The 14,119-nt window shown below is 54.3% G+C and overlaps 2 protein-coding genes across 2 annotated transcripts; one reads left to right on the top strand and one right to left on the bottom strand.

The window, feature by feature from the left end:
• Window positions 1-2,329: 2,329 nt before the first annotated feature.
• RAB5C (RAB5C, member RAS oncogene family) lies at window positions 2,330-10,508 on the top strand. The gene is made up of 5 exons (XM_039516818.1): window positions 2,330-2,595; window positions 6,373-6,524; window positions 7,818-7,940; window positions 8,811-8,904; window positions 9,313-10,508. The coding sequence occupies exons 1-5, from the start codon at window positions 2,430-2,432 to the stop codon at window positions 9,426-9,428; spliced, it is 651 nt and encodes a 216-aa protein (XP_039372752.1). The 5' UTR covers window positions 2,330-2,429; the 3' UTR covers window positions 9,429-10,508.
• Window positions 10,509-12,774: 2,266 nt separating this feature from the next.
• Window positions 12,775-13,499, bottom strand: LOC120392227 (heat shock protein 30C-like). Its single transcript, XM_039516888.1, has one exon. The coding sequence runs from the start codon at window positions 13,413-13,415 to the stop codon at window positions 12,804-12,806; it is 612 nt and encodes a 203-aa protein (XP_039372822.1). The 5' UTR covers window positions 13,416-13,499; the 3' UTR covers window positions 12,775-12,803.
• Window positions 13,500-14,119: the final 620 nt, after the last annotated feature.

Genomic DNA, 14,119 nt, shown 5'->3' with positions numbered 1-14,119 from the left:
AACTGACTTATCAACTGCACACCTCATTTGGAACCAGCATTATGCAATCAGGTAGCAGCAGAGACCAAAAAAGTTTACGTTCAACAGTACGTTAACTACCAGAAAATAAAGATTTGACAAGGTAAGCAAGCTGTTTCTGTGCTTGTTTCATTTAAATTAAGATGGTTTAAAAGCATTTTCTTCTGCATAGTAAAGTTTCAAATCTGTATTAAGTCAATGTTCAGTTGAAAACTTTTGAAAGAAACATAATGTTTTGTTCAAGGTTATGAACACCTCAGGAATGGAGGATTTTCATAAAACTTGGAGGTTCTACTATATAACCCTTGCCAGAATTGATAACTGGTCCATTTTTGTCATTGTTCCCGCTTCTCCATACTAGCGGTATTAGAAATCAACAGGAGCTCTAGTGATTGCTACTGGGTATGAGACTGGTCACTTCATAGCCTCTGGTGCATTGTCTACTACAGCCAGGGGGCAAAATTTGTTGATGGTTTAAATTCAAAGCAGGGATCTCTCAAAACTGGGTGACTGGGTAACAGAATGGCAGATGAAACTCTCTATTGATAAATGCAAAGTAATGCACATTGGAAAACAGGATCTTAATTGTACATACAAAATCATGGGGTCTACATTAGTTACCAGTCAGAGATTTTGGCGTCCTCGTGAATGGTTCTGTGAAAACAGCTTTGATTGCTGCTGCTGCACACTGAGCAGATAACGTTAGAAACCATGAGGAAAGGGATAGATAAGACAGAAAATTATCCTAATGCCATATGTAAATCCGTGGTATGCCCACACCTTGTATGCTGCTTGAAATTCTGGTTAACCATCTCAGAAGAGATGTATTGGAGTTAGAAAAGGTACTGAGAAGAGCAACAAGAATGGTTGAGGGTATGGAACAGCTTCTGCATGTGGAGAAATGAAAAAGATGGGGGCTGCTCATCTTGGAAAAGAGATGACTGGGGGGGGGAGATACGAGAGAATTATAAAGACATGACTGGTGTGGAGAAAGTAAATAAGGAAGTGTTGCTGTTCACATAAAACACAAATGCGGGATCAGCCAATGAAGCTAATAGGCAGCAGGTTTAAAACAAACTTCATCCAATGCCCAGTCCATCAGTGGAACTCTTTGAACAGGGGATGTTGTGAAAGCCAAATGGATAACTGAGTTCACAAGAGAATGAAAAGTTGATGGAGGGTAGGTCCAGCAATGACTAGTAGCGAAGTTGCTCAGGGGCACAACCCCATGCTCTGGGTGTCCTAAACCTCTGACCCCCAGTAGCTGGGGCTGGATCGCTTGATAAATTGCCCGGTTCTGTTCATTCCCTCTGAAGCATCTGGCATGGGCCACCGTCAGAAGACCGGCTATAGGGCAAGATGGACCATTGGTCTGACACAGTCTGGCTGTTCTTGTGTTTTTAGTTGGGAGTCTCTTCCCATCCAAACAGAATAAATGTTTTTGACTTCCTTAGTGGTGTGATTCTAATACGATGATTCTTAATGTGTGTCGTCATACAGACCACTTTGTAAGATCCTCTGCCCTTAACACCCCAACTCCCCATGACTTCCTGTGTTCCAAGCTCTGGACCACCCAGTGCTTCAGGAACCCCTGGTTTAACAGACTGCATTTGGCTAAGCTACCTAAGCTCTTACAGCTCTAAGCATTCATGAGCTCAGACCACGTTTTCACTTTATGGGGGTGGCTTGATACTCAGTTTGCTCATAAGGGAGGAAAGGGGCTCTGTGTTGCCCCGTACATGCCAGGGCACTGAAGATGGGTTGATCCCACTCATGTGTAGCTAGCGTGACTTACCCTAGTGTGTATATTGGGTCTAATGACTTCTGCCATAGCCCAGTTTCACAAAGGGGCTGGGTGGTGGGAGAGGAGGCTCATGCAACTTGGCTGATCTGTGGCCTGTATGAAACTAGTCTGTTCATGATCCAGTTTTCGGTAGGCAAGTATCCAAACACTTGGCAGGAATTGCTCTGGGGTTCTCCGCTACCTGTCTAGCAGCGAGGAGAGCATGGTGCATGGCTAGCGTCCCTGGCGGCAGGCTCCAGAGTCTGGGGCTCACTTCAAACGAAGTACTCGGTGAGATCACTGGTGAGGGGAAGCTGAGGGGGGATGGTCTCGAGCATTAACAAATACCTGATCCTTCCTCCAAGGATGGACCGATAATGCACCCTGTTTACTTGGAGATTTCTGATTGAGTGGGAGGGGATTCCTTCCTGCTTCTGCAGGAGATGAGCTTGCTTCTGGAATACATGATCAGACCAAAATCCTTCTGCAGGGGATGCTAATGCACAATCTAATGTCTTCCTCTTCCAGTTGGAAACTCACCGTCCTTGAGTGCATCGGAGTCCACAACCAGCACAGTCCCCTTGCCCCTGAAGTCTGTGCTCTTGGCACTGCTGCACTGTAACGGACCATGGCGGGTCGAGGTGGAGCTGCTCGACCTAATGGACCAGCTGCTGGAAACAAAATTTGCCAATTTAAACTTGTCCTCTTGGGGGAGTCGGCAGTGGGGAAATCCAGCCTCGTCCTGCGGTTTGTCAAGGGCCAGTTTCATGAGTACCAAGAAAGCACAATCGGAGGTGAGTGCTCAGGGCCATGATGGGGAAGCTGCAAGAGTCCTGGTCCATGAGCTAGAGGGTTGGTTTCAAAGGAGCAGGCTAGTGGCTAATGCAGAGGTTAGGCTAGAACTCCTCCCTAGTTGGGCCACTGATGCTCACCTTGGGCAAGTCCCTTCCCGTGCCGGAGTTCCTGATCTGTAAACGAGTGTAATTCTTGCCAGGCTCAGCAGTTCGGGATCTGCCTTAAGTGTTCATTAAAACACTCTGCAGTTTTGGGATAAAAGGACCTCTCCGTTTAAAGCCTGGCTTGGATTCCAGTGTGAGGTGTGGGTAGGTAAACTCGTCCTGTTGCCTTTCCAAAGCCGGTGAAGGGAGTTCATAAAATCCTGCTTCTGGAATCCTCACACTTTCATAGGCTGACGACATTGCTCCAGTGTCCCCTCGCACTGCGATGGGTGAAGTTGTCACAGGCACGTTACGTTGTTGCTGTGTGGAAAAGTTAACTGAGACCCAACATACTTTGTGCTGAGATTAAAGTGTTCTCGGCGGGGAACCAGGAGAGTCTGCTCAGCACTCTGCCAGCTGGGAACCCCTGCCCTGAGGGAAGAAGATCTTGAAATGACTTTCTTAGAAAGCTACTGCTGTGCATGGGGTTTCCCCAGTGTCCTCAATGCACTTTCCCTTCCCGCACAGCTGGCTGCCACTCTCCACTGCACAGTCAGCTGTGGCAGAGATGCCCTGCTCAGAGAAGCTGCTGTGCTTGAAGACATCTGAAATGAACCTGGCAGCCTGAGCTAGTCTGACTTGGCAATCGTGCTTCCTGCTGCTGGGTGGGAAGCTCAGGCTGGCGGAAATTCATAAGACTGGGCCAATAGTCAGTCTACCAATATTAGGATGCTCGCTTCTAATAGTGGCTGGTGCCAGAGGTTTCAGAGGGAGTGAACAGAACAGGGCACAAGAGATCCAGTCCCAGCTTCTGGAAGTCGGAGGTTTAGTGACACCGAGCATGGGGTTGTACCTTGACCATCTTTGCTAGCCATTGCTGGACCTACCCACCATGAACTTGTCTGATTTTAATTTTGAACCCAGTTATACACAGCATCTCCTGGCAATGAGTCCCACAGTAGGCTGCATTGCGTGAAAAAGTTCTTCCTTATGTTTGTGTGTTAAACCTGCTGCCTGTTGATTCCATTGGGTGACCCCCGGTTCATGTGTTATACAAAGAGGTAAATAACTCCCCCCTTTCTCCATGCCAGGCACGATATTCTAGACATCTATCAACCCCCATCCCCCCTTAGTTGTCTCTTCCAAGCTGAACAGTCCTGGTCTCTTTGCTGTCTCCTCATATGGCAGCTGTTCCAGACCCCTCATTATTTTTGTTGCCCTTCTCTGTACCTTTTCCAGTTCTAATGGGTTTTCCCTGTCGGCAGGGAGGCTGTAGTGACTGATGCCCGTTTTACTTAACTGCTGTCAGTTCTCCACTGCTCCCCAGAGTAACCCAACGTAGACAATAACTTCATAGTTAGCCTCTGTCTGGCATGAAGTCAGAATATCTGGTCTAGGAATTCTCTAGTACAGAAATACAACTCTTTCCAAATATTCTCTGGAGTCGGTGGGACTGGTGAACCCTGATCGCTTTCAGTGCGTTCATCTGAGCTGAAGAAGGCATGTTCCATTGGTCAATCAGGACCTTTAGACCTGTCCTACGAATGGCCTCTTCTGTTTGAAGCAGGTGAACCGCTGGCAGTGATCTTGCTTCTCCAGCCCAGCGTTCTGCCTTTGCTCGCTTTGAGCACTGCACAGTTTACCTCAGACATTCGATGGCATGTCTGTGCCCGACTGAGTGTGTCAGGCCTAGGAAACAGAGCTAACTTAACCACATCCTACCTGATTTGGTGGCTGTCAAATCTCAGCCTTGTATTGATCTTAAATGACCAGAAAGTAAACTGGCCTTTGCCATTTGTAAAGGAAAACTGGAGGCTGAATATCATGAAGGGCTGCCCAATAGAGCTCCCAGGGGAGTTTGGAGGAACGTTAACGAGACGGGAAAGCTTGTTCCTGGAACTCTAGAAATGCCGTCTGTGTCCGAGTAAATGGGCCACTGGCAAAGAGCATTTTTTTGCTGCAGTTACCTGGCTGAAGAGGCTGGCTGGCTGGCCATTGGTGGAGTGTATTAAAGTCTTCCTGCTGTTGAGAAGCTTCCAGGGCCCCTCGACGGTTAAGACAAAAGGCACTTGCCTGTGCCGAGGAATCTTTTCAAAGGCGGGGCGGGCGGGGTGCATACAAACCCCTTTGCAGGCTTCATGTAAAAAGCAGCCTCCACTTGGCTTTGAGTGTCACTCGTAAGTGTTGGCAAACTGGCTTGTCTTGCACACGCTGCTGGGAAGTAACTTTACATGCACTGGGGAGGTGAAATGGGAGGTTTCAGCCTCCCTCCTGGTAGGGCAGAACTAGCGCCGCAGTAGCGAAGAGGAAGCTGGTGAACGTCTAAGCCTCACTCCGCACTGACTGGGCTGCCTGATAGAGAGCTCCTGGCGTGTCCACAAACCTCAGGAAGGTCTAAACCCCAGCTCTCCCCCAGCGTGCGCTAGTGTGCCTGTGATCGCAGCTCTCCCCGTGCAGCCCCTGGGTGCAGGGGCCAGGGGAACACGCTCCCCCAATGCAGGGGTGTGCACGGCAGGCCTGGGCCCTCCATCGAGAACGGCAGAAAGGGAAATGACGCAGTTAAAGCACGGCCCCCTGGTTGGAAGGGCAGAGTTACCTTCCACTTCCACTTCATGGAGGGGACCTTCCCAGCGTGTAAAAACAGGAAGACAACAGCCTGGTGCCTTGATGTACAGTCAGTGACTCGGGTGAGACGTGCAAGACTAGACCCTCACATGCACTAGTCACGCCAGCCGAACGATGTGGACGTGCTAGTGAATCTATTCAGGATCTTTACTGCTTCAGTGAAGCCACATGGGTGTGCTTGGATCAGCTGTTCTGCCCTGAAAGCCACTTCCAGACACACCCATCTCCATCTCCGACCCACGTCTCTCTGGAGCGGAGCATGGCCCCAGCGTGTTCTACTGGCTCAGCGGCCTGGGCATTGACGCCTCTTGGCCCAGGACACCCTGCACCTGCCTGCTCTCCATCGCCCTGCCAGCGTGCCTCCGCCAGCTCTGGCCTGACCCCCCACCTGCTGAGGAGAGGGAGGCTCCATTGTGCACCATCCGTGACCTCTCAGCCTGGCAAGGGGCTAGCTGGGATGTGGAGAACTAGGAAGGAATTTGTCAGTGTGGCTAGAGAGCTTTCAGGTGACAATCGCTGCTGTCCAATGACTCGGGCTGGATTTGAGGCTGTGACAGACCCCTCTCAGCGTATGTACAATGTGCCCAGCTCCAAACTGTCCTTCGGATCAACTGTAACTGTCCTGTTCACAGCTCCCCTCTGCTGGCAAATGCCCCGTTCTTCGGCTCCTGGCTGGCGTGCTAGGGGTCTGTCTCTGAGCAGTGGGTTTGTGAGCATTTCCCGGAACGACAACATCTTACAGTGACAGCTGGAGAGCCAAATCTCCTCCTTTGACATGCAGCGATGTCACGCACATTTCAATGGGATAATATGCAGTGGATTAGGAGTTTTCAGAGGGTACCTCCCGAGGCATCCTTGGTACAAGTGGAGCCGTATAAAGGCAGTGAATGTGGGGTGGGGAGGTGGGGTGGGTGTCTCATAGCGCAAAGAGAACCGGGTTCTCAGAGGCCAGCTGGCTTAACCCAGGGCTGTCCGACTCCCTTCACTGACCAGCCGCTTCTCCCGCAGCTGCCTTCCTAACGCAGACAGTCTGTCTGGATGACACAACGGTGAAGTTTGAGATCTGGGATACAGCAGGACAAGAGAGATACCACAGCTTGGCCCCGATGTATTACAGGGGGGCCCAGGCGGCCATTGTCGTCTACGATATCACCAACACAGTGAGTACTGAGCTGCTGGCTGCAGACCAGCTTGCTGGAGGGGAGAAGGGCCCGTCTGGGTATCCTGCTCCTTGGGGCGCTGCAGGGATGGTGTTGGCTCAGGACTGGGGGCCAGCCCCTCCTCTGACACTCCCCATGTGTCACTTCCCCTTGGCTTTGTAGTGACCTAGCCACTGAGCCTTGGCTCACAGTGCTTGGAGGCAAACTGTTCTTGCTGACTAGAATCCGACTCTCAGGGTTGGAAGGGACCTCGGGCAGTATCTAGTCCAACCCCCTGCTCGAAGCGGGACCAACCCCAACTAAATCATCCCAGCCAGGGCTTTGTCAAGCCTGACCTTAAAAACCTCTATGGCAGGAGTTTCCACCACCTCCTAGGGAACCCATTCCAGTGCTTCACCACCCTATTTCAGTAGGAGTGTTTCCTAACCTCCCCCACTGCAACTTGAGACCATTACTCCTTGTTCTGTCATCTGGTACCACAGAACAGTCTAGATCCATCCTCTTTGGAACCCCCTTTCAGGTAGTTGAAAGCAGCTATCAAATCCCCCCTCATTCTTCTCTCCTGCAGGCTAAACAATCCCAGTTCCCTCAGCCTCTCCTCATAAGTCATGTGCTCCAGCCCCCTAATCATTTTTGTTGCCCTCCGCTGGACTCTCTCTCCAATTTATCCACATCCTTCTTGTAGTGTGGGGCCCAAAACTGGACACAGTATCCAGATGAGGCCTCACCAATGCCGAATAGAGGGGAATGATCACATCCCTCGATCTGCTGGAAATGCCCCTACTTATACAGCCCAAAATGCCATTAGCCTTCTTGGCAACAAGGGCACACTGTTGACTCATATCCAGCTTCTCGTCCACTGTAACCCCTAGGTCCTTTTCTGCAGAACTGCTGCTTAGCCATCCGGGCCCTAGTCTGTAGCAGTGCCTGGGATTCTTCCATCCTAAGTGCAGGACTCTGCACTTGTCCTTGTTGAACGTCCTCAGATTTCTTTTGGCCCAATCCTCCAATTTGTCTAGGTCCCACTGTATCCTGTCCCTACCCTCCAGTGTATCTACCGCTCCTCCCAGTTTAGTGTCACCTGAGAACTTGCTGAGGGTGCATCCACGCCATCCTCCAGATCAGTAATGAAGACATTGAACAAACTGGCCCCAGGACTGACCCTAGGGGCACTCCGCCTGATACCAGCTGCCAGTGACATGGAGCCATTGATCACTTCCCTCTCCTGCCTCTGTTCTGGGCAGGAAGGGGGAGGGGCTGCCCTCCCTCACCCTGCCTCCTGCCTCCTTCTAGGACACCTTTGTACGGGCCAAGAACTGGGTGAAGGAGCTGCAGAGGCAGGCCAGCCCCAACATCGTAATTGCATTAGCAGGCAACAAGGCCGACCTTGCCAGCAAGAGAGCCGTGGACTTCCAGGTAACAGGGATCGGCGCAGACGCTGCCCTAATTCAGAATTTTCCCTTCCTCGATCTCCAGTGTCAGGCTGAAACCTATCCACGTGGCTGCATTAGAGCCCTGGGGGAGCGCTGTGTTCCAGGTGGCTGCAACGTGGTAACCCCCAAGCCCTGCTTGAAGGGAAGTGGAGCCCACCTGTGTCCGTCCACTCCTTTCACAGTCCTTGTCTCCTCCGTGGGGCAGCCCCATCTCAGAGGTGGGGATTAGAACAGGCCGACCCCCTAAAGCGTCACCGCTGGTGTGCTCTGCCCACACTCGCTATGATGCCACCCTTCAGCCAGCTGCCTCCTTCCCCAAGGCAGATGAGCCACATCCCGCAGCAGCCAGATGTGAGCGTCTTTCCAAGGCGGCTCTGTAGACAGATTCCCTGCCAGCTCCCACCTCGCCGAGGGAGCTTGGTTAATGCTGAGCTCATGTCCCGTCGCTTCTCATCACGCTGCGGTTCCGCGCACGGCACTGAAATGCAGGCTGGGTCGCTACCGTAGCAGCCTGGCCCATGTACCTCCCGGCTAGCGGCCGTAGCACAGAACCCTGGTGAGCAGCGCCCCAGACGGGTCTGCCCCGTGCTCCTCGGTGGGCAGCTGGCTCACACTGGTGGGAGACCTTGGGGGTGCTGTCAGATGGCTGGGATGCCAGCCCAAGCAGCGCCATCAAGTGCAGCAGCACGAGCCCTCCGGGGCGCGAGGGGACTTGTCGGAAGAAGGCAAAGCAGCAGAGAACCTAGTGCAATGGGGCCTCTGGAGGAGCCCAGGCTGCTGTCTGTCCTTTGCCTGCCTTCCCCAAGCCCCTTGTAAGCATAGGGCCAGCTTACACTCTTGTGATTGCCTCCAGGAAGCCCAGACGTATGCAGACGACAACAGCTTGCTGTTCATGGAGACCTCGGCGAAGACGGCGATGAATGTGAATGAAATCTTCATGGCAATAGGTAAGTGGGGTAGCCGCAGTGCCCTTAGCGATGTCTGTCTGTGTGCACCATCGCAAACTGGCATTGTGCTGCCTGCCACCTGCCCACCCATCTAACAGCAGCAATCCCCGACTCTACGCCCCAGGGCAGCGAGGCTCTGCCTAGCGAGCAGTCCAGTCGCTCGGCTGGACACTGCCACCCCTGCTGGTTAAAGGGGCTCTCCCCACCCTCCCCCAGCAGGAGCAGCCAGAGAGAGAATTGAGCCTGCCCACTCTGGGTTAGTGCTGGGCACACCTGGAATCGGCACTTGCCTTTCCAGTCCCAAGCCCAGCTGGAGGGAGAGACCTGCCTGGCGCGGCACGAAGGCCTGGGGAGCACGAGCTCGGAGCTCTGCATATGAGCTGCATTGACCCGTTCCTCTCCCTCCAGCCAAGAAGCTGCCGAAAAACGAACCCCAAAATGCTGCCGGCACTCAGGGCAGGAATCGGGGCGTGGACCTGCAAGAGACCAGCCAGCCCAGCAGAAGCCAGTGCTGCAGCAACTGAGCCGCCGTTCCCACCTGACCGAAGCCCTTCCAATGACCTGACTGGAATCCACTCGACCCAATCGCACTTACGGTAGAGCAGCTGGCAATTGCCGCTGCTGTGATTTCTCCATCTCCTTCTGATCATAGGCTGGAGGGAGCTAGTCCACCTGCACCTTTCTGTACAAATACTAATTCCATTTTAAGTCTTAAGTCACTTTTTTAATATATGAACTGCTCGTCCCTCTTCCTGGTGGTGGATACGTGGGCTGGCCTCTTCCCACCTTTGCTAGGTGAGGGCTAGAGCCGAACAGCTCCCACAAGCTTCTCATTCACTATTGGAAACAAGGGGCCTTGTCCCTTAGATGGGATCTTGTTTGTTATCCACGTGAACAAGCCAAGGCTAGGTCAGTGCCACATGCCTAGAACAACCACTAAACAACACCGTAGCATTATAATGCCACTCAGCTCTGGCGTCCGAGCTCGGTCTTGACCAAATCACAATGATGAGTATTTTGGGGTGGGGGTGAGGGGGGGCAGAGGGGAGCAAAACTGGTTTCTTCTGTATTTTGTATTATACGTTTCTCAACATGTAACCAATCAGTATCTTGTCAATATAGTACATACCAACTAGCCTTCTGTCGTCCTCCTTTTGGTGTTGGACTTTAGCATGCCAGCTCTTTTCTAGCTCTTCAGTTCCGGTGTAATGCACTAATAATCCTCTTGCAATTTTTTGCAAAAAAAAAAAAAATCTTGTATAAAAAAACAAAAGAAAATTGTCCTTTTTGACAGTGATGTGATGCCACTAATGTTAATATCCTTGCTCTGTGCAGACCGCTCTGGTTTACTGATGTACAGAGATGAGGGTGGGGGAGACTGGGAAGAATTTGTCTGTGGAAACCATCTGTATTAAACGTGTAATTCCACAAAATAAAACCTGGAGGGAGGTATTAAAATTGCTTCTGTTGCTGGAGTCTAACTCACGTTGGCTGCTGCCTAGTGCCTGATGCAATGTTATACAGACTGGTATTTAAAGAGGAACTGTCAACTTAGTCTTCACCACAAATTTACGGTGTGATTAAAATTTTTTTTATAAATCTAATGTAACCAGAAATGTTTGTTTTATTAAAGGCACGTAAATGAAAGGTGGGTTCCCGTGTGCCCTACACATCACACTAGTACTTGAAAGCTAAACTGGCCAGTGTAGTTTCATTGTGAATTTGTTCTGCTAGTGCACAACACGAAAGATCTCGAGGTCAGTATTGTTCCCGCCACTCTACATGTGGGGAAATGGAGGCACAAGCACCTTACCCAGATCCTCCAGCAGGCCAGTGGCAGATCGGGGCTAGAACCCAGGTCTCCTGAATCCATCACTGTTCTTCTCACTACTCCTTGTAGATTACGGTGACAGTGTCTAGATTCCCATTGTGCTAGGTGCAGCTGCCTAATGTGCGTGGAAATGCCGATGGTAAATGGCCGGCATGGTGGAGAAAACGGAGTGGATTGTCTTGAATGCAGGGACTCTTTAAAAGGCGCAGAACGAGGCCTAGAGGGTGGCAAGATGCAGGGAAAACAAGCCTCCCATGGAATGGAAGTGGCCCATCTGGCTACAGATGACAGCCTGGAGGAAAAGGTCTGGACTACGTGACCTCTTGAAGTCCCTTCCAGTGCTACGATTAAAAGCAAAGTGCGACCGGCTGCTCTTTGCGCTGCGTATGATAGAACCGAGCTGAGAGTAGGGAGGAGCCCAGCCCCCCATCAGCAGTTCCATGATTGTAAAGGGGTTGAACAGGCATGGACAGCATGAAGATCAGCCCACTTCGTAGTTCCCCTGCACACTCCTTTCCCGTGCCCCGGGAAAGCCACTCTGCCTAGCGCCCCTGCCCCAGGCCCCGCCCGTGCCCCGGGAAAGCCACTCTGCCTAGCGCCCCTGCCCCGGCCCCTCCCCTTAGCTGAGGGCAGCCACAGCAGCGGGGCAGTGTTCAGTGGGTGGGCTCTGTGGTGTATTTTCCTCACACAATTGCTCCTGCTTTGCTTGTTCCTTTGTCGGGCAAACCTGGCCTCTCCCATTTTCCAACTGGAATCTGGGTGGCAGCTGCTCCCAAGATTAATGGGAGATGCGGGAAGCACCCAGCAGTCTCCCACACACCAACTCCAGCTTCTCGCTAGAAACCTTTCAGAGCGGTAGCGGGGAGCTGTTTCTACCGACACTGCACGGTGAAGAGCTGGCTTGTGCTATGGCTGGAGGCATCTAAACTTCCCAGTGCGTTGGCAGAGACAAGCTGAGGCCAGCGGGAACATCCGGCTTTCGCTGAACTAAAGCGATAAAATGCCGCCATCTAGTGCTGGTTCTGCTTAGCCAGCACCTCCCCAGGCTGGTGACTTCAAATGCTCCTGTCTCCTTTCACCTACAGCCTCCTGCCCTGAGTTCCCCGGCCGCCGAGGGGCTGTGGGGTGGCTGCTCCTGTGGTCCGAGCCCAGCGCCTTCGTAGCAATGAAACAGGGCAGCGAGTTACGTGCTGCTGGGCAGGGCGGCCAAGGCCGTGCTCCAGGCGTTCTGCAGCTTGGGGCACCCCCCATCCCTGGATTGCCTGGGTCAGTCTCATGAGAAGCTTCTATCTGATCACAAAGGGTTTAGGAGCCAGCCTCTCCCCCCCCCCCCCCCCTTGTGCTGATGGGGAGCTGGGAGCCAGGGAGTGACTTGCCCACCACTGTGTAGCACGGGTGCCATGGTATCAAGCTGCTTGTCCCTGCAAGGCTCTGTGACTAATTAACGGTGAAGGGGATGAGCCTGGGGCTAGAACCCAGGCATCCGAGGCTGCCAGCTCTCCTCTCTAGCCAGTAGATCCCCCCCCGCCCCGGGAACTTGAGCTGAATGTCCTGTAACCTCCCCACCTTCTCTTGCAGCTGGGCCTGGCGCTGGTACCTGCCCAGGACGATGCAAAGGCCCTGGCAGTGCTGGGAGGGAGCCCTGCTTGCCCCTTCCCTCTCTCTGGGAGGGACCCCCCCCTGGCAGCAGGGTGGGCTGAGACCCCCTCCCCCGCCTTCCTGCAGGTTCTGCTGAGTTCAGGGAGATGCTCAAGGCTGCAGAGCCAGCGGTGCATGCGGTGTAGCCACACCCGGGGCTGCTTCTCCTGCTGCTCTGTCCTGTCCCATGGGGCCTAATCCTTGTACATCAGCAGCCAAGACTGGCCCACACCAGCGTGCCTGGGAAATGACTCAACCACCAGGCGCTGACGTCCAGTGAGTGAAATGTATTTGGTACAAAAACTATTTTGAAACTTTTGCTCTGATCATAGTGACAAAAACTGATGCTAGTTTTTGAAGCCGCTTGTTTTAGGCTCCAGACATCTGGTCTGGGCAGCTCTGCCGGGGCCGCTGCCAGCAGCTCAGGCTGTTACCCCCGGGCTCTGCCGTCGGCTCCGTCCCCTGAGCCCGGCTCAGCCGGTGCCACCGAGCCGCCCGCAGGGCTGAGCTGGATGGGCACGTTCCTCGCGGGGAGGGCTGGGGGGGCCAGGCACGGGGCTTCGATGCACAGCTGCCCCTCCCTGGAGATGGAGCAGGTCAGGCGGTCGGTGTCCACGGCCTCGGGCACGTCCCACTCCCTCTTGAACACCTCGTACTTGTAGGAGAAGGAGCCTTTGCCGTCCTTGCTCTGCGTCTCCTTCCTGCCCGTCAGCAGCACTGTCCTGCCCACCAGCTTCACCGCCAGCTGCGCGGGCGCAAAGCCCCGGACGTCCTGCCGCACGGCGAAGGGCTCGGCCGTCCCCTGGGCCAGGGCCACGCCGGAGCTCTGGCCTGGCTCCCCCCCGGGGCTGCCGCTCCCTCCGCCAGCCAGGAGCCGCCCCATGCTGCTGGCAAACTCCCTGGCCGACTCCAGCTCCCGCAGCAGCTCCTGCTCCAGCTCAGCGCAGAGGGCACCCGGGGCCGGCCACAGAGTGCGCACGGGGCCCAGCCGGGCAGCCAGGAGGCCATGGGGGGGCGGCAGGAGGTGCAGGCGGCACAACATCGCTGCTTCTTGGGCTGCTGCTGGCTCGGGGCTGAGTCCTCTCCGGCGGGGCTGGGGGCCGATCTGCTCGGTGCCGGGGGCCGGCAGCTTTTATCCCCCCCGTGGGGGCCGGGCGCCTTCCAGAACCCTCTGGCCCTGCCGCCCCCCAGGCACCACTGCCTATTTTTACAAGGCTGATGGCTCGGGATGACTCATGGGGCAAAATAACAGTGACAGAAACACCCAGGTGTTTCCCCTCCCCTGGCCTGGCTTCCCCCACTCCAAATAGAGCAGCGGGACGCGCAGCCACGCTCGGGTTACAGCAAATCCCCCCCCGCCCCGCCCGGCAGCTGGGCCTGGGGAGGGGAAACACCTTGGTACCTGCTTATACCTGCTGGGGGATTAGCCTGGGGCAGGGGGTCAGGTGTGAGCACAAGGGTCCCAGCCGGCCTGGGGAGCAGCGGGGCAGGAAAACCCTGGGGCTGGGGGGCTCAGGACCAAGCAGCACAAGGCCAGGAGCGTCTTTCAGCCCCGCGCCCTGCCCCTGCCATCCCGAGGGGCTGGCTCTGGGGGAAGGGGGCAGCTCGTTAGTGCCTGGCTATTCCAGAGGCCAGCCAGCTGTTAGCCACTCCCCAGCGAGGCAGGCTGAGGGGCGCACGGCTGGCACCTCCAGACCCCCCAGCACTACGGCTCTCCCAGGCCAGGCCGTGGGACGGGCCCCTCAG

This window comes from Mauremys reevesii, linkage group 27 (genome assembly GCF_016161935.1).
Source record: "Mauremys reevesii isolate NIE-2019 linkage group 27, ASM1616193v1, whole genome shotgun sequence".
Classification (NCBI taxonomy): domain Eukaryota; kingdom Metazoa; phylum Chordata; order Testudines; family Geoemydidae; genus Mauremys; species Mauremys reevesii.
Note: the sequence above shows the minus strand (reverse complement) of the source record. Positions and strands in the feature narration are given on the sequence as shown.